Source organism: Callorhinchus milii, unplaced genomic scaffold, assembly GCF_018977255.1.
Source record: "Callorhinchus milii isolate IMCB2004 unplaced genomic scaffold, IMCB_Cmil_1.0 Scaffold1, whole genome shotgun sequence".
NCBI lineage: Eukaryota > Metazoa > Chordata > Chondrichthyes > Chimaeriformes > Callorhinchidae > Callorhinchus > Callorhinchus milii.
The window spans coordinates 58,035,145-58,060,495 of NW_024704742.1; the positions used below are offsets into that span (position 1 = coordinate 58,035,145).

The 25,351-nt window shown below is 42.0% G+C and overlaps 1 protein-coding gene across 1 annotated transcript; it reads left to right on the plus strand.

The window, feature by feature from the left end:
- The first annotated feature begins 643 nt into the window (after positions 1–643).
- Positions 644–24,865, plus strand: LOC103187410 (solute carrier family 22 member 5-like). The gene is made up of 10 exons (XM_042341379.1): positions 644–1,012; positions 3,839–3,942; positions 6,370–6,524; positions 8,131–8,302; positions 13,554–13,695; positions 15,409–15,509; positions 17,009–17,223; positions 22,339–22,521; positions 23,889–24,024; positions 24,787–24,865. The coding sequence occupies exons 1-10, from the start codon at positions 647–649 to the stop codon at positions 24,863–24,865; spliced, it is 1,653 nt and encodes a 550-aa protein (XP_042197313.1). The 5' UTR covers positions 644–646.
- Positions 24,866–25,351: the final 486 nt, after the last annotated feature.

Consider the following 25,351-nt stretch of genomic DNA (forward strand, 5'->3'; position numbering starts at 1 on the left):
ACTGATTTGTTTTGACAAAACAGACACTTGCCCATGATTCACAATGGGATTGTAATATTTGCAATAATATTTGTCATTTGCCATTTGACCAGACTTGCTTAACTACTCACTAACCCAGCAACCAGTGCAATGCAGCACCCGGGCTGTCCCCACAGAGTCACATTGTAGTCAATCCAAGGATTTTTTGCAAAGAATATCTTCTGATCCCCTGGATTATGCCCAGAGGAGCGGAGTTCCTGAAAGTGCGTCGCCAACAGACCCATTGCAGCTCAAAGTTTCATGTTGGAGTGTTGCTGAAGAATATGCCTGGGTATTCGATCGCCTGGGGATATTATCCCAACACACTCACAACCTGGACTCTAACAGAATCAATGGACTTGAGAGGGAGGGATTCACATGTGACTTTGGACTGGTTTAGGAGGGGAGGAGCTGTCCCTTGAAGTGCAACTGCTCATGATTACTGAGAGCAGTGCTTGCCAGTCAAACCTGCACGGCTGTGTGAATGTTTCAGTTTATTTGAATTGTTGGAAGAGAATTTTGTTTGAAAGAACTTTAAATATCATGTCCATGAGATCATAGAAAAAATTATTACTTGTCGACATTATCTGTGTCAACTGGAAGAACATTGTATTCAGAAAAGGAGACAATGCAAGACTATGATGAAGCCATCGCTTTCCTGGGAGATTGGGGAGCCTTCCAGAGAACTGTGTTCTTTTTGTTGAGTGTTTCAGTTATCCCTAATGGCTATGTGGGTCTGTCTATGGTGTTTCTGGCAGACACCCCTCAGCACCACTGCCGTCTGCCTGACTCTCTGAACGGAACCACTGGAGAAGCTAATCTGAGTTCACTGCTGCCTGTAGAGGAGGTGGATGGTGAGATGATCTACAGTCGATGTAGAAGATACAAAACTCCTGCAACAGATGCTTTAAATGCCACAACACGTGAGACTGAGCCCTGTGTGGATGGCTGGGAGTACAGCACTGACAGGTACATCTCTACTATTGTCACTCAGGTAAGAATAGCAGACCAACTATTGACATGCAAACATGCACCAAAAGAGATGAGTGTGTTTGGATGAGCGTGCATATACTTATGAGGAATTGATGATTTTGTTGTAGTTTGCAATGAAAAAAAACCTATCACTGTTTTTGTAAGAAAACATGTCAATCAAAAGCATCCCATAAACAGTTGGGAATGACCAACTAGAATGACCGATTAATATGAAAAATAGTTGGCCAAGATAACAGTTTTCAATAATAAATCTTATATTTGATACAGTGGCTTAATATGTTGGTGAGATGTTTTAAAGTGTTTCACAAGATTTACAGTAAAGAGTAGTGACAGTGTATTACTGTGTGGGACGGTGATGGGCTATGTTGCTGTGTGGGACAGTGATGGGCTATGTTGCTGTGTGGGACAGTGATGAGCTGTGTTGCTGTGTGGGACAGTGATGGGCTGTGTTACTGTGTGGGACAGTGATGGGCTGTGTTACTGTGTGGGACAGTGATGGGCTGTGTTGCTGTGTGGGACAGTGATGGGCTGTGTTACTGTGTGGGACAGTGATGGGCTGTGTTACTGTGTGGGACAGTGATGGGCTGTGTTACTGTTGTGGGACAGTGATGGGCTGTGTTACTGTGAAGTACAGCAATGTGTTCTGTTACTGTGCGGGATCATGATGTGCTGCGTTACTGTGTGGTGTGCGTTCCATGGGCTCTAATCTTATGCAGCAGTCTTTTATGTGGCACCTTGTCGAATGCCTTCCAGAAATCCAAATAAACCACATCTACTGGTTACTGTGTGGAAAAATTATTTGCTGTGTTACGGTGTGGTACTTAAATGTGCTGTATTAATGTGTGGGATAATGATATAGTGTTACAGTGTGGGATAAAGAAGAGCTGTGTTACTGTGTGGGACCATGATTTGCTGTGTTACTCTAAGAGACAGTGATGTGCCATGTTAATTTGTGCGACAGTGATGTGCTGTGTTACTGTGTGGGACAGTAATGTGCTGTGTTACTGTGTGAGACATTGATGTGCAGTGCTATTATGTGAGTTAGTGATATACTGTAATACTGTTTGGCATTTCTTTTTGGGACAGTGATGTGTTGTGTTACTTGTCCCAGAGAGGATAGACCTCAAGATTCTCACCCTTGTATTCAAATACCTCCACTCCTCTGCACCCCCCTACCTCTCTCCTCTCTCCTCACAACATTGCCCATTGCCTTTGTTCCACTGGGTCCGGCCTCCTCCTTGTTCCCAGAGTCCTGCGATCCACCCTCGGCAGCCGTGCTTTCAGCCACTGTGCCCGAAGCTCTAGAACTCCCTTCCTCTCTCCCTTCGCCTCTCCCCTCTCTTCCTATTTTCAGATCTCTACTGAAGACCTTTCTCTTCGACCACACCTTTGGTCACCTTCCTCCCCTCCCCCGGCTCGGCCCCGGGATCCGTTCCTGTGAAGCGCTCTGAGACGCTGTCCGGTGTGGAGGGCGCTATATAAATCCAAGTTATTGTTGTTGTTTGTAGTCGCTGTGTATTTTGTAGCCAATTGCAGCAGGCAATTTGCATACAGCAATGTTTCACAAACAGCCATTATGTGTTTTGTGGGCGAATGCAGCAGCCTATTTGGGCACAACATTGACCCACAAGGACACAAATTAAATAACCGATTTTATTTGGTGGTTTGTTGGCCAGAACACGGAAGAAAATCACTTTCTTAGAATAGTACATGGATCTTTAATGTCCACCTCAAGAGACAGAAGCGACCTTGGTTTAGCATCTCAGCTGTAAGACAGAGCCTCTAACAGTTCAGCACTCTGCCATTACCTCCCTGGGATTCCAGCCTAGACTATAAGCTCAATGTCTTGATGTGAGACTTGAACCCACAACCTTCTGATCGAGAGGTGAGAGTGTTACCAACTGAGCAGGTTTTGTAACATCTTGTCGCATTAAAATGTCTCAAAAAGGATTTTTATATAATGAAAATAACTTTGTGTATAATAAGCACGTCAATCATATGGATCATCAAATTCCTACAAATAGTTTTAAAGTGAATGATTAATTAATCTTATATATTGTTGGATAGGAAACCTGATACCTTCGCAATAGTAAATTAAATGATTATTATTCAATTATAATTATTTACTTGTGCGCTTTGAAGTTTTAGTTGCTTTTTATTATAAACAAAATGGTAAATCTTCAAGAAGAATTTACCCTTCCTCAGTATCAGAAACTAAAAGGAAGCAAACAGCTGAACAAGTAGCAGGTTTTACCAAACGCCACTTATCCCCTTACTGGAAGGGATTATCCCATTCTTCTTATTTTTAGCAATTTCACCTTTCAGTCCAACAAGAAAATGCATATGACATATTTGCAATTTAAATTGTATTGCACTCCTCTGTAATTAATATATTTCTGCCAGCACTAAAAAATGTGCCATCACCAAAAAACCTGGGAACAATTGTCAAAACCCTTTTTTAATTATTCATTGCATTAATTGTGTTTTCCTTATTGTATAAAGTTCATCACTGAGTACCAAAAAGTCCTTATTAAATTGGAATTCTTCCTGAGATGAGCATGTGCATTTTTGTGCATGAGCATTGCATTTCGCCCACAAAATAGACAGTCAATTCACTTTACAGTTTATTCTGTGAAGCGCTTTGCGACAACACCGCAAGATGATAGACGCAATATCAAATGCAAGTACTTTTATTATATTGCAAGCAATAGTTTTAAAAATATAGATTTCCACAACATTTTATTTTAACGATTTAATAGAAATGGCATCTATTAAAAGATAAAGAACATTTCTGTGTTATTCACACATTGTTTCTATTTCCTTGCAGTGGGATCTCGTCTGTGAGGATAGCTGGAAAGGACCATTCACTACATCAATGTTTTTCGTAGGCGTGTTTTCTGGTTCCTTTGCCTCTGGACATCTTTCTGACAGGTAAAGCTTACAAATAACTGCAGTGAAGTGACTTCCAAGCTTGCTTTTCTCTTGACCATGGTTATCAGTATAGTGACTTTAGGAACTTGATTGCTTGATAATAATAATAACAATAATAATAATAATCTTTGTATTTGGTGATGGTGGGCTGGTTATACACATGTTGGCATTGAGAAAGATTTTGTGGGAGGGGAGAGGCGAGAAGGTAATTTCTAAATTTAAATCCAATTTTAAACTACATTTACCGTCTTAGTGATATTAATTGCTATTTGCACGGAAAGTTGTCCATGCTGTGAGAAGAAGATTAACAGTGTCTAAGTGTGGCTACAGAAATGGTGAAAAAGGAGATTTTAAATTCTTGTCCCATTGGGACCAATTTTGGGAAGCAGAAGGTGTTTAGATATGACAGGGCTTCACCTAAACCAAACCAGTACCAATTTTATCCTGCCGGAGATTTGGATTCCAGAGCAAGTAAATTAAAACAAAGCCAAAAGTTGATGTGTATCAGACTGATCCTGTCTACCTCTTCAGGTGTTTGATAAAGATTCCATGGCGACACAAAATACTATTCAAAAATAGAAAGGAATTTCTCCCAGTGTCCAGGCCAACAATCTCCCAAATAAAATTGGTTATTCATTTCAAGACTATCTGTGGAACATCTGTGCACACATAGGCTACCATATTCACCTACAAATGCAAGGTACGTTCTCCCAATGTGAAAGGCGCTTTACAACTGTAATTGTTGTTGTTGAAGAGTGTTATACCAAATGCAAATTATTAATACTTATAAACTGGGAGCAGCAGGGTATGGGACATTCATAACTTTAATTTGTGTCCAAAGGGGAAGTGAAGGTTTAGCCATTCGAACAGCATTTTTCTAAGAGCGCTGTTAACCCAGAATAGAGTCTCAGAATGCTGTATAATGGCAGGTTGGACGCCAAACAGGAGAAAAGGTGTGTGGGAGATCAAAGAGGCAGGTCTTCTGGTGAGATTTCAAGATTGATGAAGTGGAGGACAAGCCAGAGGTATTCAGGCAGGATGATTCAGTGAATAATAATAATAATCCTTGCATTTGATATAGCGCCTTATCACATCTTTGAGATGTCACAAAGCACTTCACGGAATATACTGTAAAGTGAATTGACTATATATTTTGTGTGCGAAATGCAGCAGCCAATTGCGCGCATCAGTGTCCCACAAACAGTCATGGATGAGTGACCTTATTTTTTTAAGGAATTATTACCCTCGGAAAGCGATCCACCAATCGATTGCTACTTACTGCTAGGTAAACAGAGTTGTGTGGAAACTTGTCCAACATTTCTCCCTGCCGGGAATCGAACCTAGGTCTTTCATTTGCGAGGCGAGTGCTCTAACCACTGATCTACAGGATTCCATGAAGGAACATCACCAGGAAGGAAATGTGTGACATCTCTTACAAGGCTGTGGCTGACATGGGGTGAGGGGCTGAGGTTCAGTCAATCCCACTATGTCTCTCTTGTGTGGAAGGTATGATGAGTGAAAGCTTGAGGGGTTGTGGATACACAGCAGCTTGTGTTAGCTAAGTGAAGGTGGGGTGGGGTGTGGTGGGGTGGCAAAGCAGTGGTGTAAGAGCAGGTCAGAGAAGTAGATCATGAAGGAATTTGTATGTGGGGGTGAGGCTCTTGAAACCTGTTTGGGTACAGGAAGCATAGAAAGGATTGGCATGATGGTTAGGTGTAGTTTGGTGGTTTGATTACTGAAAGTGTTGTCAAAGAGGTGTGTTTTGAGCTGGACCTTAAATCGAGGGATGAAGAAAGATACAGGGTCTCAGGAATGGAGTTCCAGCAAGCAAGGGTGAATGACTAAAATGATTGGCCTTCCTTGGAACTTTCTTAAAAAGAAGACTTGATTGTTGTATTCAAAATTATAAAATTATTTATTTAGAAGATTTCAATGCAGATATATTTTCCTGTCATGTAGAGATATATTCTGTGAAGCACTTTGAGACATCTCAGTGACATGATAAGCCGCTATATCAAATGCAAAGATTATTATTATTATTTTGAGAACAAAGGGTGGCATCATAACTTCAAAATAAAAGCAATAAGTATTACAAAATAGTGTAGGAGAATTTATTTTAAAAAAATCTAGCAAACTTTCCAACACTTTTGTCATGACATGAAATTCCTGAAGAACTTCCCAAACATGTTCTACAGCTTCCTAAAACGTTAAAAANTCTTCAAAGGAACCAGGTTGAGATAACAACAGCAACAATTTGCATTTATACAGTGTGTAATTGCATAAGAACTGTACAAAGTACATGCTAGAAGAACCTTCTTTTGTGAATTCAACACGTTGAACAGTTTTAAAAAGTATAAAAAGAACACCAATACATATCATTTCTATAAAACGTACTTTTATTTAATATTTGCTTATTTTCCTTTTAAGGTATGGGAGAAAGTTTATTCTGTTTGCCACCATGGCTTTACAGACAGTCTTCAGCCTTGTTCAAGTGTTTTCTGTGAGCTGGGAGATGTTCTGCACATTGTACTTTTTCGTTGGTCTTGGACAGATTTCAAATTATGTAGCTGCTTTTATTTTAGGTAAGTTTTGTTTAAAACATTACAAACAAAATGATGTATTACGTTTGTGTTAAGTTCTTGTTTTCTACCTTATTTTCATCTGTTTCTCCTCTGATGTTGTCTTCCCTGATTACGTGTTTATCTGTGCGCTTGGGCTTACATGGACAGCCTCTTACTTCTGGTTCAGAAGGTGTGAGTGTGGCCTCATAGTTTTAACTTTGAAGCCCATTTTCAATAACAACAACAATAACAAATTGCATTTATATAGTGCCTTCACATTAGGAGGACATTGAAGGATTTGTCCCTGAGCTGGGCTTTAATTTTGAATCTTTTTTTAAGTTAACTAATTTTGTTTAGTTAACTTAAATAGTGAATTTATGGTCTATAGAGGGGTAGATGAATAGAGAGATAATAATAATCCTTGCATTTGATATATCGGCTTATCACTTCTTCGAGACATCTCAAAGCGCTTCAAAAATATACTGTAAAGTGAATTGACTGTTTATTTTGTGGGCAGCCAATTGTGCACAGCAGTGTCCCACAAACAGTCATTGATTGAGTGACCAAATTAATATTATTATTTGTTATTTTGAAGGAATTATTACCCCAGGAAATGCGATCCGCCAATTGACTAACAACCCAGTTCCTACTTACTACTAGGTAAACAGAGGCGCGTGGAGGAAACTTGCCCAACGCTTCACCCGGCCGGGAATCGAACCCAGGTCTATTGCTAGTGAGGCGATTGCTCTAACCACTAAGCTAATGGATCAAATTTAGGCCGCTCTGTCTTCATCTAATGTACACACATAAATGTTAAGTTCAATAGATATTGGGCCACCAATGAAACTAGCCTGGTTGGTTTTGTTCTAAGTCGGAGGAGTCCTGTAGCGTAGTGGTTCGCATGCTCCATCGCAAGCCAGAGTATCCGGGTTCGATTCCTGGGAAGGGCGAAACATTAGGCAAGTTTCCTTACTCCACACCCCTCTGTTTACCCAGCATTAAGTAGAAACTTGGTTCTTAATTGATTGGTGGATCTTATTTGGTTACACACTATATAAATGCATAATAATTCTTCCCCCTGGTTTTCTTTGTAAAAATTTGCGACTGACTGTGGGAGACTGCTGTGCACAATTGTCTACTGTGGTTTGCCCACAAAATACACAGTTTACATTATATTCTGTGAAGTGCTTCGAGACATCTCAATGAAGTGATGAGTTGCTATATCGAATACAAGGATTATTATTATTTCTAGCAAAGTAACAAACGAGGTCAATTATGCTTCCCTATGGTATCTCATGCAAATAAACAAAGACAAGATTGAGCCTGCGACCTCCTTGGTTTGCATGGCTCAGTTACATATTATAGTGCATTTATCAACTTATATTGAAAATCATACCAATTTTAGTCTTGATGTGAAGAAATATGTTTAATGTCACTAAGTGCAATTTTGCTGTTTAAGGTTTGCTTTGAGTAATATTTAGTGAGTGCCTTCCTTGAATTATTGAACCACCTGTGAAAGTTTTATTGTTTAATAAATTGTTTCTCTTCTGGCTAAAGTAAATTATATTAAGGGTAGATCACACTTTTAATACATAAGTGTCTTATTTCATTTTTTTTCCCCCAAAAGGAACTGAGCTCCTTAGCAAATCTGCAGGTGCTGTTCATGGAACACTTGGCAACTGCCTGTTTTATGCTCTGGGTTACGCAATTATGCCTTTTTTAGCATATTTTATTCGAGATTGGCGGATGTTACTGCTAGCTATGACTCTTCCTGGATTTCTGTATGTGCCTTTATGGTGGTGAGTTTTCTTCAAACAATTCAATCAGCCTTACACTGAATGTTTGAATTCTGAAATTAACTTTTCTCATTTGTTTACCCATGTCCCTGCAGTCCTGCTCACACGGGTGGTCTCTCTTACTTGACATTTGATGCAGTTAGAGTGCCCATTTTCTTTTACAACAACAAATATACTGTTACTAGCTAATGCAATTGCACAGTTTTAAATTTGAATCAAGTTTCATAGATCATCTTAGTGGCAAACTTGCAGAAGAGTCTGCTTAGCAGAGGGAGCGGACGGGTTGATAGGGTTAACAGGTCAGCGAAGTAGGAAGGAGCAAGGCCATTGAGGGCTTTGAAGGCGAGGACACGGATTTTGAACTCTCTGAAGGATAGGGAGCCAGTGGAGCTGGGCAAGGGTGGGGGTGAGAGGATCACAGAGCCTATTAATGCCCATAACTCTCCGACTTCTCTAATTCATAAGGATGTGATGTAACCAAATCATTCAACAGCAACAAATTCCAATTATGTAGTGTCTTTCATGTAGGAAGGATCAATGAAAGACCATTTTTCTTTATTGACAAAGTTTTTCATGATGACCAGACCAACACCAAAAGTAGCAATGAAATAACAACAACAACAAATTACACTTGTGTAGCCCCCTACACATTGGAAAGACATCCCAGGACACTGGACAATCAGGGGTTTTGGACCTGAGGTGGCAGTTGGGGTCAGAAGGGGAGGAGGGCAGGGGTTAGGGTTGGGGATGGAAGGGTGGCCGAAGGCATGGTTGAAAAGGAAGTTCTGCAGACAGGACTTGAAGGAGGCAAGAGAGTGGGTGAGGTGGAGGGATTGCGGGATAGAGTTCCAGAATGTGGGGGCAGAGATGCTGAATACCCGGCCGCCAATGGTGGGCTGAGAAGTATGGGGGACCTGAAGCAGGCCGGTGTCCACCAAGTGGAGGGAGCGGACAGGCTGATATGGGGTTATGAGGTCAGAGAGGTAGGGGGGAGCAAGATCGTGGAGGCCTTGACAGTAAGAATGAAGGTTTTGTACTAGATTCTCTGAGGAAAGGGGAGCCAGTGAAGCCGAGCAAGAATGGAATGATAGGTTCCCGGAGGCTGGTGCAGGAAAGGACATGAGCTGCAGAATTCTGAATAATATGTAGCTTATGGAGGGAAGAGTTGGGAAGTCCAGTGAGCAGATAGGTGACGTAGTCAAGCCAACTGTGAGTCAATGAGGCAAACAAAGTGTCCAGGTGATGCCAGGTAAGAATTTCAAAAACTTGAATTTATAAAGCACTTTACTCATTGAAACTTCTTAAAGCACTAGACGAGTGACTTATTGTAGGTAGGTTGCACAATGCAATACAAAATTACAATCCAAAATTACATTTGTATACCACTATTCATGTTGGGAAGACCTTCAAAGGTGCCGGACAGTCAAGGATTTGGACCCGAGCTGGTAGATTGGTATCAGGAAGGGTGGGGGGGGCAGGGAGGGTAAGAGGGTCAAAGGCACAATTGAAGAGGAGGACCTTGAGATGTGTCTTGAAGGAGGCAAGGGAGTGAGTGAGGTGAAGGGACTGTGTGATGGAGCTCCAAAGATTGGTGCAGAAAGGCTAAAATACCTGGCCGCCGACGGTGGGGCGGGCCGGGTGGGGGAACAAGGAGCAGGCCGGAGCCTGCTGAGTGGAGGAAGTGGTCAAGTTGATAAGGGGTTAGCATGTCACAGAGGTAGGAGAGGGCAAGACCGTGGAGGTCCTTGAAGATGAGGACGAAGATTTCGAACTCTATCTTTGGAGGGATACGGAATCCGGGGATCCCGGTGAGGGTGCGGTTTGATAGTGTCACGGAGCCTGGTGTAGGAAAGGACATGAGCTGCAGAGTTCTGAATAATCTGCAGCTTGTGGGGGGAAGAGTTGGGAAGGCCAACAAGCAGGGAGTTGACGTAGTCGAGCCTAAATGTGATGAATGCGTGAATGAGGCTTTCTTCATCCACGCCTGAGGGGTGAGGCAATGGTGGAGCCGGGCAATGTTACAGAGATGGGGAATGCAGAACAGGTAATTGCACGGATGTGAGGTAGAAAGGACAGTTGAGGGACAAACAAGACAGAACGGTTCAGGACTGGCTCAGTAAGGTGGTGTGTACATCCTTGAATGATGATGCTGTCAGTGTCTGTGGTGTGGAGGTGTTGACGGGAGCCAATCTGGAGGGCTTCGGGCTTGTTGACGTTCAACTGTGGAAAGTTAGCTCTCATCCAGGATTTGATATCTGACAGACATTTTATCAGGACAGCAGTGGTCGTGGAGTCGAGGTTGGAAGCAGCGAGATAGGGTTATAATAATAATATTAATAATCCTTGCATTTGATGTAGGCTTTTCGTGTCTTCTCGACATCTCAAAGTGCTTCACACAATATAATGTAAAGTGAATTGACTGTATATTTTGGGGCAAAACGTGGCAGACAGTTGTCACAGCAGTGTCCCACAAACAGTCGTGGATTGAAGGAACAACTTATTATTGTTTTTTTTCTTGAGTGATTATTATCAGGCATGTGGAGTAAGGAAACTTGCCCAAGGTTGCACCCTGCCAGGAATCGAACCCAGGTCTCTCACTTGTGAGGCAAGTGCTCTAACCACTGAGCTACAGAACTCCACCGGCTGCGCATCAACTGCATACATATGAAAGTTGACACCATGTCTGGGGATGATGTAACCAAGAGGGAGCATATACATGTTGAAGAGGAGGGGACCAAGAACAAAGCTGAAGAATGCCACACGAGCTGATGTGGGGCTCCAGGAGAAGCCATTTGTGGAGACAAAGTGGAGACAGTGTGAAAAATAGGATCTGAATTACTCAAGGACAGAATCATGAAGGAGAAATATTTGGACACATCGTATATGTAACCTTGCTATCGCTGAAGAGAGATGAGAAATCCTTCACCTCTTCTCAGTGTGGTCCTGCAGGAAAGTGACCAAGCAAATGTTGGTGCCCACAACAAGCCTCCAGATACCTACAGGAATCAACAATTGGAAATAATGCCCCATGTATTTTCTGTTCAAATATTCTGTGTGCAAAGCTATATTTTCATAAGCATTCGTAGCAACAGCAACCCCTCTACCATTGTGGACTGCTAAACCCCACACAGCCTATCGCCCATTGATTGAGTGCCTATCCTCTCAGAAGTGACTTAGTGAAACCCAGAAGCACAGAGTCAACTCATCAGTGTAATGGGAGAATGTTTGAAAAGAACATTGCCGTAGTTTTGTTCCAGGGAGTGTAATCTGACATACTTTTTGATCTAACCTATTGTGTAACAGGATGCTATCCATATCTTCCCAAACCGGTTCCCCTAATTAACTATCTGCTAAGTGGCACTTATGATTTTAAGAGCTACACCGCCCTAAAGGCAGACATATGCCAGATAGCTGCTGAGGAACCTCTGAGTCTTCGAGTGACAGCTGCTGAAAAGTGTTGCTTGGAATCAGAGATTTTGAACACACGTCTGTCCAACCAGCATCTGGAATCCACCTAGATTGGCCTGCAGAGAGGCAAGCAGTTGCTGCTTAACATCCGCACCTCCAATTGGTGGAACCATTGCTCAATGGGAAGGGTTTTGTTCCCAAACTGCGGATAGAAAAATTTGGTGGCACATGTCATGTTGAGCTGTGTTGCCCACCGGGAAGCTTGCAAGAAGTTCCTGCTACCTACCATCCATCTAGTCAGAGCTCAGACTCACACTTGTGGGATGTCAAATGATCAACGAGTGACTATCCTTTTGGGGGGTCTCCTTGGGGAGGGGGGAGGTAAGCGGTTTCTCCTTGGGGAGGGGGAGGTAAACAGGGAGGTAAACACCTAGGAGCAGATCCAGGTCCAAGGTGAGATATCTGGCAACAGAAGGTCAGAATAGAGCCACTTATGTTGCGCCCTCCACACAGGGTAGCATCCCAGAGCGCTTAATAGTGGCGAAGGCTGACTCCGAGCTGGTGGGGAGTGGGGAGGTGGCCAAAGGCACGGTCGAAGAGGAAAGTTTTCAGGCGGGACTTGAAAGAGGGGAGAGAGGGGGCAAGACAGAGGGATTGAGAGAGACTGTTCCAGAGTTTTGGGGTGTAGTGGCTTAAAGCATGACCTCCGATGGTGGGGCAGAGTTTCTGCGGGACGAGAAGCAGACCGGTGCCAGTCGAGCGGAGGGCTGGGTGGTGGATTGGGGAGTGAGAAAGTCAGAGAGGTAGGGAGGTGCCAGGGAGTGAATGGATTTGAACACGAGTGTGAAGATCTTGAAGTCGATCCGTTCAGTGATGGGACGCCAGTGGAGCCTGGCCAGAACTGGTGAGATGTGGGTACGGAGTTTGGTCCAGATCAGTATGCGGGCGAGAGTTTTGAATGAGCTGGATCTTGTGAATGGTGGAGCTGTGGAGACCAGCGTGGAGTGCGTTGAGTAATACAAGTAGGAGGTGACAAACGCCTGCACGAGGGTTTTGGCACTGCAGTGTCTCACAAACAGTCGTGGATTGAATGACCAAATTATTATTTATTTATTTTTTCTTGGGGGATTATTATCAGGCATGTGGAGTAAGGAAACTTGCCCAAGGTTTCACCATCCCAAGAATCAAACCCAGACCTCTTGCTTGCGAGGCGAGTGCTCTAACCACTGAGCTACAGGACTCCACAAACTGTTTGAACCTCAACTATTCTTTCTACCCCACATCTGTGCCATGACCCGCTCTGCCTTCCCCCACCTCCGCAACATCACTTGGCTCCGCCATTGTCTCACACCGCAGGCCGCTGAAACCCTCATACACCCATTCATTACATCCAGCTTGACTATGCAAACTCTCTGCTTGTTGGCCTCCCCACCTCCGCATTCCAAAGGTTGAGGATCATCCAGAACTCTGCAACGATGTCCACTCAAGTACCAGCCTCCGTGACCCTATCACCCCAATCCTCACCCGACTCCACTGGGTTCCCATCACACAGTAGATACAGTTCAAGATCCGGGTCCTCACCTTCAAAGCCCTCCATGGCCTCGCTCCCCCCTATCTCTGCAACCTCCTAAACCCCTACCAACCTGCCCGCTCCCTCCGCTCAGTGGGCTCCGGCCTGTTTCATGTCCCCCGCCTCAGGGATGGGCCTTCTGCCACTCTACCTCCTCCACCCTTTGGAACTCCAACCCGCAGTCCCTCCAACAACAACATTGTTGTTGTTAATGTTGAATATTTTTGTGCTCCGTGTCATTTCTGCTTATAGTTACATCTGCACTTTTTATTTCAGGTTTATACCGGAGTCTCCCAGGTGGCTACTCTCCAAGGGTCGAGTGGAAGAAGCAGAGGCCATAGTGCAAGCTGCTGCTAAGCAAAATGGCATTACATACACAGGGGTGATATTTAAGAATATTAATAGTTCCACAGATATGGTAATGTACTATGTTGTATTTCAATAGTGTATTATTTATTTTGCCAGGTAAACTTTTCAATAGGTTACATTAAAATTCATCTTTTGGGGAAAGTTGAGACAAAAGTGTCACTCTTGAGTACTGTGGACCCACCTGGCTCAGTGACTGGATTACTGAGACCATCATGGAGGATTGGTTGATTCCAGCAATCCATTGCCAAGCATATCATCTTGATATCAGTTCAACTCCTTATCTCCAGAGGATAGTCCTCAGTTTACGTTCCAATGGGTTACAATGACACACTTTTGATGACTGGCACAATTCGCTATTCGCATGACTGATGAAGGAATACTATTAAGAAATGCTGTATATTAATCCCATTAGTAATATATTGTTTGAGCTCTGGGAATTTAACATTAGTGAGGCTGGGATCTTGGATAGGTTCAAGGGACATAAACCCAAAAATAACCTAGGACGGAGTGAACTGTACCCTAGAATACTTAGGGAGGTGAAGCAGGTGATTTGTGCAGCACGGATAGACGCTATCGCCACAAATATACAGTCAATTCATTTTACAGTATATCCTGTGAAGCGCTTTGAGACGACTAGAAGACATGAAAAGCGCTATATCAAATGCAAGGATTATTATTACGAGAAGTGAGGATGGAACTTACCACGGAGAAGCTGAAAGTTTCATTGTATCAAAATTGCGTGAGACAAATAAACAAAGCAAACAGAAGATCCCCAGACCCTAAAGGCAGGGCAAACCATCGCAACGAGGATGATCCTTGTTGTTAGTGGATTAGACAAGATAAGACTAGCGATCTTCAATCTTGAGAGAGTATGGCTCAGAGGGACATTTACAGAGAAATATAACATTCTAAATTAGAATTGAAAAGTTAACCCACATCAATACTTTACAATGTACCAAGATGTTAGAGAAAGAGAACATAACTTTAGAGTTTTAAAACAATCTTGTGAACTTGTGATAAAAGTATTTAATTTTTTATGCCAACAAGATGATATAGGATGTCCTTCCAATGTGAAAGGCACTATATAAATGCACTTTGTTCTTGTTGTTGATATGCTTGGCAATGGAGTACTGAAATGCAAATATTTGGGATAAATTGTTGAGGATACATCTGAACTGTTTTGTGATCTATTGACTTTGTTGAGTGTGTAGAAAAGATTAGCGGTCAGTTGTAAACCTTGTGTAGAAAAGATTAGCGGTCAGTTGTAAACCTACGCCATTCTGGGGAGAAATTCAACCAAGGTCTAGATTTACTCCATTTTTTATCAGCATTTCAGAATATACAGAATTTGACAACCTACCGAATACAGCTACGTTTTTTCCTAATGGTGTGTGTGTATATATATATATATATATATATTATGTGTGCATTGAGTCCTGTAGCTCAGTGGTTAGAACACTTGCCTTGCAAGCGAGACACCAGGGCGAAACCTTGGGCAAATTTCCTTACTCCACACGCCTAATAATAATCCCTCCAAAACAAAACAATAATAAGTTGGTCATTTTCAATCCACGACTGTTTGTGGGACACTGTTGTGCGCAATTGACTGCCACGTTTCGCCCACAAATACACGGTCAATTCACTTTACAGTCTATTCTGTGAACCGCTTTGAGATGTCGAGAAGATGTGAAAAGTGCTATATCAAATGCAAGGATTATTATTATATATATACTTGAATCAAATTGTTTCTTATATTTTCTAGCTGTCAAATCCAAAGCATAATATTAAACGTACGTACACCTACTTTGATTTGGTTAAAGATTTCAATTTAAGGATCAACACAGTGGTGTCCTGTTTCATGTGGTGAGTGAATAACTAACACCAGCATTAATTAATGCAATTACAACATTTGTGTGTCTGCTCAGCTTAGTTGGTAGCATCTATAAGTTAGAAAGTTGTGATTTCAAGCCCCATGTCAGGACTTCAAACTCTCAGTCCAGGCTGACTTGACAATGGGGTACATTGCATTGTCGAAGGTGGTGTCTTTCAGATGAGATGTTAAACCAAAGCTGTCTGCTTCTTGGTGGACATTAAATATCCCATAACACTATTAAGAAAGAGAAGGGAGTTTCTCATGATGTACATTTACAACACTGGAGCTCATCCTCACTCTTAAATCCCTCCATGGTCTTGCCCACCCTACCTCTGTGACCTTCTAAAACCCTACCAACTTGCACGCATCCTCTGTTCGGTAGGCACTGGCTGTTCCATGTCCTCCACCCTGCTCACCCAGTGGTTGGGCCTGCAGTCTTAATACCTCTACTCTTTGGAACTCCATCCATTCACCTCACCCTTTCCCCTGCCTCCTTCAAGGTCCGTCTCAAGACCTTTGTATTTGACTGTGCCTTTGGTCATGTTCCCCACCCACACCCCCACTCATCCCCAAACCATACTCCAGCTTGGGTCCAAACCCTCTATTGTCCAGCGGCCTGGGACAACCTCCCAACTTGAGGGGCGCTGTATCAATTCCATTTTTTCCTGTTGTTGACTTTTTTGAAAGTGAGTGTAATTGTAAATTCTAACCATTTGAGTGGCTTGTAACTTTATTTTTGTTTAATATTCATCTTCTAGGCTTGATCGGATGATTGAAGAGCAGTTAAATTCCCAGCCAAAACATAATTCTCTCTAAGTACATTTTATCAATCTGCCCTGAGGGCATTCGTGCCTGAACTGAGCTGAGTTCAGTGCTAGTGCCAGATAATAAACAAATTGTGTCAGCCGTCGAGATTGGAATGTTCATATACCTGGTAGTGAGTTAAAGGTTAAAACTGAATAGTGAGAAGGAGACCATTTGTGCAGAATATTGGACTTTTGTCAATGAAGGTCTCGGTAGGTTTAATTGCTCACTGTGTTGAGATTTCAATCTGAGCAATGCTGTTTTGCAGAGATGTTGAATGAAAAGCCAACTGTCCAGGGACACAGAGTTCTGAAGAGGCTATTCTCATATACTGACTTGTAGCTGTTCAGAGAGACATCATGAATAATAATAATGATAATCCTTGTGTTTGATATAGTGCCTTATCACACCGTTGAGATGTCTCAAAGTGTTTCACAGAATATACTGTAGTGTAGTGACAAAGTGTAGTGACTGTGTATTTTGAGGGAGAAACACGGCAGACAATTACTACCGATAGTAGTATTAGTATGATTCATTGATTGAATCCTGAGAGTAGATCATGCCCTCTCTGGCCATATCTAATTTATGAATAGGCCACAGATGAAAAATAGAAATAAGTTTCGACTTGAATTAGAAAAGAAAATAATCAGAAGAAAAACATATTTTCTGTTTTTGTATTTTGCAGGATAATTATAAGTACCTGTTACTTTGGGATATCCTTGAATACTTCTAACATGAATGGAGATCCCTACATCAACTGTTTAATCAGTGCAGCTTCTGAAATTGTAGCATACATATTCGCCTGGTGGTTGTTGAAAATAGCACATCGAAGAATGGCAAATGTATCCATGATGTTACTCAGTGGAACTATGTTGCTGTTGATACAACTGGTGCCTTCAGGTAAGAATTTAAACAAATTGTTCTCAAGTTTTTGATTTTTCCTTTAATCTTTCAATCAATGTTGTCAGTTACTTTGGGTAATTGGGTTCTGTCCAAATGCTTCTCCAGCTGACAAAACATCTTTTTATCATAGAATCTTAGAATCGTACAGCACAGAAGGAGGCCATTTGGCCCATTGTGCCTGTGCTGGCTCTTTCAAAACAATTAATCTCACTCCCCTACCGTTTCCCCATAGACTACCGAGGTTTTGTTTTAACCTTTTAGACTAAAAATTGCTGTTTTCCTACACATATGGTTTATTGGCTAGTTGAAAATTGCAATCCAACACTTTCTGTAACTAATTGTCAGGAATACGAATGATCAGCTCGCCCCAGTCCTCAGCCCCCACCATCTTGGATCCTATCACAACCATAGTGGGCCTCAGAATATATATTTTTTGCCGCTGGAGATAGTTTGAGCACTATTAATCATCTTTACAAAGGTATAGCATCTTTGTCATCAGGAAGAAGTCCCAAAGTGTTTCACAGGATATATTGTAAAGTGCAGTGACTGTGTGTGTTTTCTGGTTGAACAAGGCAGCCAATTTGCACAAGGCAGCGTCCGTCAAACATCCATGAATTTTATTTGGGGGATTGTTGGCCAGGACATCGTGAGAAACTCCCATGGAATCCTGTAGTCTCAATGGTTAGAGCACTCACCTCGCAAGCAAGAGACCCCTGTTCGATTCCTGGCAGGGAGAAACTTTGGCCGATTTTCCTTACTCCACATGTCTCTGTTTACCTAGCTATAAGTAGGAACCCGGTTGTAAATCGATTGGAGGATTTCTTTTTCAAGGGTAATAATTCTTTCAAAAAAATAATAATACATTGGTCACTTCAATCCATAACTGTTTGTGGGACACTGCTGTGCATAATTGGCTGCCGCGTTTCGCCCACGTAATATACAGTGAATTCACTTTAAAGTATATTCTGTGAAGTGCTTTGAGACGTCTCGAAGACGTGATAAGGCTCTATAACAAATGTAAGGATTATTATTTTCTTTTTTCAAATTTTGGAATAGTGCCATGGACTCTTTAAGAGGCAGGCAGGGTCTCAGTTTAGTGTTTCATCAAAAGTAAGAAAACAGAAATATAGGAGTATAACATAACATACATGGCATTCCTTAAATATTCTTTAAAGCAGCACTGGCATGACTCAACGTCAATGTTAATTAGTGTTGCGAATAACTGTTAAGGTCAGGTCCACACAAACGCTGCTGTAATACTTTAACCTGATGCGGTATGTGGTGATCTAACCTGAACTCTGTAATAATGATAGACCTTGCATTTGATATATCGCCTTAACACGTCTTTGAGACATCTCAAAGCGCTTCACAGATATACTGTAAGTGAATTGACTGTATATCTTGTGGCCGAAACGCTACCTGTAATCTGATTGTCAAACTGAGCTGTTACTCTCTTAGAATACCAGCAAGAGGTGACCGATCATATATTTGTGTGTGTCATATTTTTGGCTTTCATAGAGTGAGTTGAGCAGTTATTTGTTCTCTGGCAAAATGCTTGCTCCCCAATCCAGAACATTTTATTTCATAAAATATGAAAGCTGTACAGAAGTCCCAACCTCAATTTATAAATTAATATTTTCTGGGAAAGGCACGGGTGGGATGGAGGTGGGTGGGGGGCAGCAGCCAGTCAGTGTATTACAGTAGGTTTGTTGTGAAGCTAATAATCGTAGGAATGTTAACTAACACTGAAGACTGTTAATTGTGATTGTATTTAATGATAATAGTATTGCTAATATAATTTTAAGGAATTTCACACATTGTACCTCCTTACAAACGTGAAAATGAAAATCATCAGCTCAGATGTAGAAGGTTGCCATGCTGAACGTACTCACTGAATGAGTAGCAATAATTCATCAGCTTTCTGCAAAAACACAGTAGTTTGGGATTCACGATCCCTAGAGTTTGAAATATGACCCGACAATCCAAGATGGTGCAATAATTCTTTTATTATAAGACAGTGAGCTTAATAGTGTGTAAAGAAGAGCATACTAACGGTTAATCCGCATAGAACAAAAATGGAAGAAACATTTCTTGGCTGTCGTCACGCGTTTGCCCTGGTTTCGCTGGTGTAATTCCCTCGCGCCCCTCCTGCCAGCTGGGACTAACTGACTTCTCTGTCTCTCTCTTCACTAATTATACCCTTTTCTGGACTCTTGCCAGATACCTTTTTCCCTCTCATAACTTGATCTGCGCGTACTCATCCTAATCAATCATTGGCCTGGCGCCAGCCTGACCGGTGTTGATAAGGTGAGTCTCCATTGTCTTGTCTATAATGATGTTATTCGGGACTGGCCTATTGGGAAGTCTACTCCTTATCTTCCTAGGCCTAGCACATGATGTTTTGCAGACCTTTTTCTCTCCGTTTCTAGCTGGTACCCAAGGTTACAATAACACTTAGGACTCTGCATCTGGAGAGAGGAGAGATAACGGGTGCCGTGGTTCCAGCCTGTGCCACATTCCGTTAATAAGAAAGCTAATTTGGCAGCCATTTTGACCTGTTAATACAATAATTAAACATATCTTAAAAGAATGGATATAAAAATCTTGTTCTATTCTAAATGATTATAGGGGAATTCCTATGTCCCAACAGTATTATATTTAATTTTTTTTATTGGGTGTTAGGAACACAAAACAATATGCAATAATGGATGTACTTAATAATCCTTGCATTTGATGTAGTGTCTTATCACAAAGTTGAGATGTCTCAAATCGCTTCACAGAATATATTTTAAAGTGGATTGACTGTGTATTTTGTGGGTGAAATGTGAATTGTTTTTAATAATCAAACTCTGCCACAGTATTCCTCACCCATCTCCTATTGGAGAACGGGTCAATTTTAAGATCTTCACACACATATGCAAGCCACCTCATGCTCTAGCATCTTTCTACCTTTACGATCCCATTCCTCTTCCCATCCTCTTCGCTCAACTGGCTCAAGCCTTCTAAATACCTCTCGTGCCTTAGCTCCACCATCGGTAGCCATGCGTTCAGTCGCTACAACAACAACAACATTACATTTATAGAGCACCTTTCACATCAGGAGGATGTCCCAAAGTGCTGAAAAGTCAGGTGTTGGGGCCCGAGCATGGGGAAGGGGTGGTGTAGGGGTGAGGAAAGCAGAGAGGTGGGAGGGAGACCAAAGGCACGGTCAAAGAGAAGGGTCTTGAGACTGGCCTTCAAGGAGGCAAGAGAGGAAGCGAGGCGAAGGGACCATGGGATGGAGTTCCAGAGTGCGGGGGCAGAGATGTTGAAAGCCCAGCTACCAATGGTAGGGCGGGTAGGTGGGGGACATGGAGCAGGCCGGAGCCCGATGAACGGAGGGAGTGGGCAGGTTGGTAGGGAGTCAGCAGGTCAGAGAGACAGGAGGGGGCAAGGCCTTGGATGGCCTTAAAGGTGAGGATGAGGATCTTGAACTCGATCCTCTGGGGGATGGGGAGCCAGTGGAGTCCGGCGAGGGTGGGAGTGATGGGGTCACGGAGCCTGGTGCGTGAGCATACAAGAGCTGCAGAGTTTTAGATGATCTGCAGCATGGGAAGGGAAGAGTTGGGAAGGCCGATGAGGAGGGAGTTCCCGTAATCGAGCCTTGAGGTGATGAATTCGTGGGTGAGGGTTTCGGCAGCCTGAGGGGTGAGGCAGTGGCGGAGTCTGGCAATGTTGCGAAGGTGGTGGTAGGCAGTGCTGGTCATGGCATGGTTGTGGGGGAGAAAGGACAGTTCAGGGTCAAACAAGACACCCAGGTTCCTGACTGGCTTAGTGAGGTTGAGTGTGCAGCCATGGAGGCTGATGCTGCTAGCACCCGGGGTGCGGAGGCGCTGGCGCGAGCCGGCCAGGAGGGCCTTGCTCTTGCTGACATAAGTTGGAGAAAGTTGACCCTCGTCCAGGACTTGATGTTGGACAGGCAGACGGTCAGGACGCCAGTAGTCCTGGAGTTCAGGGTGGAGACAGAGAGGTAGAGCTGTGTGTCATCCACACACATGTGGAAATTTACCCCATGTCTACCAGTCAAGGACAGAACCTTGAAGGTCGAGGTGGGAGTAGAGGCGGTGGAGGAGGATTGATTGGCCCATGGTGTCAAAGGCAGCGGAGAGGTCGAGGAGGATGAAGAGGCAAAGGGAGCCCTGGTCACACATGGGCAGGATATTGTTTGTGACCTTGACCAGAGCAGTTTCCGTGCTGTAGGCAGCACGGAAACCTGATTGGAGGGGTTCATGGAGGGAGTGGGAGGAGAGGAAAGAGCGAAGCTGGGAGGCATCAGCTCTCTCAAGGACCTTGGATAGGAAAGGAAGATTTGAGATGGGCCGTTAGCTAGATAGCTATGATGAGTCAAGGGAAGATTTCTTCAAGGTGGGTGTGATAATGGCTGTTTTAAGGGGGAAGGAATAGTGCCAGATGACAGGGAGACTACAACCCAAAACTTTTGAACGCTCTGCCAATATCCCCTTGCTTTGCCCCCTTCCTTGCCTGTATGTGGATCACACATGAAGACCTTCTTCTTTGACTGTGTCACAATCATCTTCCCCTTTCGTGGAGTCCTGTAGCTCAGTAGTTAGACTACTCGCCTTGCAAGTGAGAGACCTGAGTTCAATTCCAGGCAGGGCAAAACCTTGCACGAGTTTCCTTGCTCCACACACCTAATAATAATCCCTCCAAAACAAAACAATAAAAAATTGGTCATTTTCAATCCATTACTGTTTGTGTGACATTGCTGTGCGCAATTGGCTGCTGCGTTTCACCCACAAATATACAGTCAATTCACTTTACAACATATTCTGTGAGGCACTTTGAGATGTCTAGAAGACGTGAAAAGCACTATATCAAATGCAAGGAATATTTGTTATTTATTATTATATTATTATACTATATTATTATTATATTATTATATATTTTATTATTATATTATTATTATTCTTTGGCTCTATGTCAAAGTCCACCACTGTTAACCGCTCTGAAACATTAACCTGCATAAAGGACGGTGTAGAAATGCATGTACTTGTTGTTATTGATCTCTTTCTCTAATATGTTCCATCTAATTGCCTACATTTTATTTTACAGCTCTGCATATTGTTTTCACGGTGCTGGCAATGATTGGTAAATTTTGCATTACGACAGTCTTTGCTGTCATCTATATTTACTCAGCTGAGCTTTTTCCAACTGTAGTGAGAAACATGGGGCTTGGAGCCTGTTCTATGGCATCCAGGTTTGGCTCAGTAATGTCCCCGTATATTGTTTATCTTGGTAAGTGCAAGTTACTTCATTGACAGTTTTGAAAATCTTTGTTACTTGCAAGACGTTTTAAATTATTTATGTACACGTTTCAGATTGTTGGTAAACAACTGTACTTTGGTTAAAAATATAATCATTCAAGATCCACTGCACATGATTTGTTTTTTAACAATGTAGAATATTACATATTGAGATAGGACCATCAAACCCACTGGGCCTTTAGATCACAAGATTGGGGGCAGCTCTGAGTCTATAAACCATGGAAATGTACGAACAGTAGGTGACCATTCAAACCACTGTACCAGGGTTTGTGTTTGATCCTCCAATTAAGCCATCTACCTTCATCCCAATTTCACTATACCTTTTAATGCCCTTCCTCTACATGTGCTTGTATCTAATTCCCTTTTAAATATCCCATGTATAGATGTTCTGTAATGAACCTTAAAAAGTGAAAAAGTGTTCAACTGAGCATGGTTCAACTGAAGTCATAGGCATTACTGCTATATCTGTCTGACAGAGGACTTCAGAATTTGGGTAATAGCTTTGTGGAGAGCTTTTATGATATGGAAACCAGAATTAAGTTGGGAACAGGAATAGATGCTCAAATGTTCTTGAGATTCGATGTTGGGAAGTCCATAGTTATTTTCCATATTTTCAATATTGAAAAATCAACACTAACTGTGTGGGAGGCAATCTCCTTCTGCCATTTAATTATGATATATGGTCCTACTGCAGTTTAGAATCTCAAACACTTTTCGATGCTTCGATCCAGGGGGCTATTGTGGGAATCCCAAGAAGCAATTTGCTGGATCTTATTTAGTATTTTAATGCCTGGGCAAATTAGTCACACCTGTCAGCATAATTTCATTTTATAGTCTGTTTAATCATATTTTTTCAAAGCTTTTCATGTAATTTGTGATGTTGGGAATTGAGATTAGGTGAAGGATCTGAAATGTAGAGAAGGACATCGTCTGAGCATTTTGAAGGTTTCCATTCAGTGCTGGACAACGTTATATTATCATAGGCTTGGTGCAGATTTTCACAGCTAATGGCTCTAAAATAAGACCAAAGAGGAGGAGGGAACAGAGGTGGCATCATTGCTGAATAACCCTGTTGAGACTGAAAGTTACTAGAGTGTCAACCAGAATGAGCCACCAAAGGCCTGAACTACGCCTTGGGACGTCCTCCCGACGTGAAAGGCGCTCTATAAATGGAATCTTGTTGTTGTTGTTGTTGTACTCCTGGTCATCGTCTTATGATTATTTTCTTAAAGTTTAATATTGTGCAAATTTGGAAAATTCTTCAACTTGTTAATTTACTAAATTGTTAGTAAGTTTTCCATGTTTAATCCCAATTATTTGTTTCTTTTTGCATTTTAGGAAGGTTTAACAAGGAGCTCCCTTTCATATTAATGGGGTTATTGATGCTGGTATCTGTGGTTCTCAGTTGCATCTTACCTGAGACACATAAACAACCTCTTCCAGACACAATTGAGCAGACACAACCACCTAGATGGTAAGGCTGTGTTCGGCATTGGGTAGGGATATGTTTCATTTGTTTTTGTGCCTTTCTTTCTTCCCTTCACTTTACACAATTCTCTGCTTTATTTCACTATTCCCATTTCCCATTATTCAATCGCATCCTTCCAGTATAAACCTTCTAATGGGACTGTCAAATCAGCACCTTTAAGGATTTGAGGGAGCAAGGAGAACTGTTGGACAAAAGCAAGATATTAAATATGTGCCTTGAGAATGGAGGGACCCAGATCTGAGAGTACATAATTGAAGAGATCATCTAAGAATAGTCATCAAAAAACTTTCTTTATGGATTCTTGATGTGATTTATTTTCTACTTCTAACTCCATGAACTGAAAACAAGGTCTTTCTGCCTTTTATTGTGGACATTGAAGATTCCAAAGCACTGTTCAAAAAGAGAAGGGAGTTTTTCCCAGTGTTTTGGGCCAACAGTCCCCCAAATGAAATCGGTCATTCACTTCATGGCTGTTTGTGGGATATTGATATGCGCTAATAGGCTGTTGCATTCACCTACAAAAAATGGAGATATAGCCCTTACAGTAAATCTAGTGATTCATTATCAAATGCAAGGCTAATTAATATATTATTATTTTAACTGGTACCAGTATAGTAGGAAAGTGTTTTTATCAAATCACCTGAAGCAGCAATAAAATTCACAAAGCAACATTGGGGGCAAAGGGAAAATAGATCACTGGATAAATGGATGCATTACTTATGTTTACTTTTCTGCTTTTTGTTTCAGTTGTGCAATCAAGAGGAATAAGGTTGTCATTGCAGAAAATGATGAAATACCCGAACATTTGAACCTCAAAGAGTTCTGAGTTTTCATAAAATGCAATAATTTCAAACAGCTATTTGCTTCAGAAAATGGGACTAAAGTGGGATCATTTAAAAATATAAAACCTATTTAATCTGGCACTATTTGAATTCATAACAGAACTTACTTATTAATGTTTGACATGATTACATATATTCAAAGCACAACGTAAAAAATCATGTATTATTAGAGACCCTTCAGCTACTGGAGATCAGCTCTCTAATACTCTGTCTAATACACATTGGAACATCCACCTTCTATCTGAATGTCCCAAATGTTTTGCTTCTATCTGACCTGGAAAGTTGTTGCAAATACTTATGATTCTTTCAGGAAAAGGTTCTTCTTAATTGCACTTGAAATCTATCTTCACTATTCACTACAATCTTTTCGCAAAATCATAAGAAAGGTTTGCATGAAGAATGAATAAGGCTCTTCATCCCACTTGATCTCATCTCCTACAATGGGAGTAGACAAGCTAAATGTCTACTTG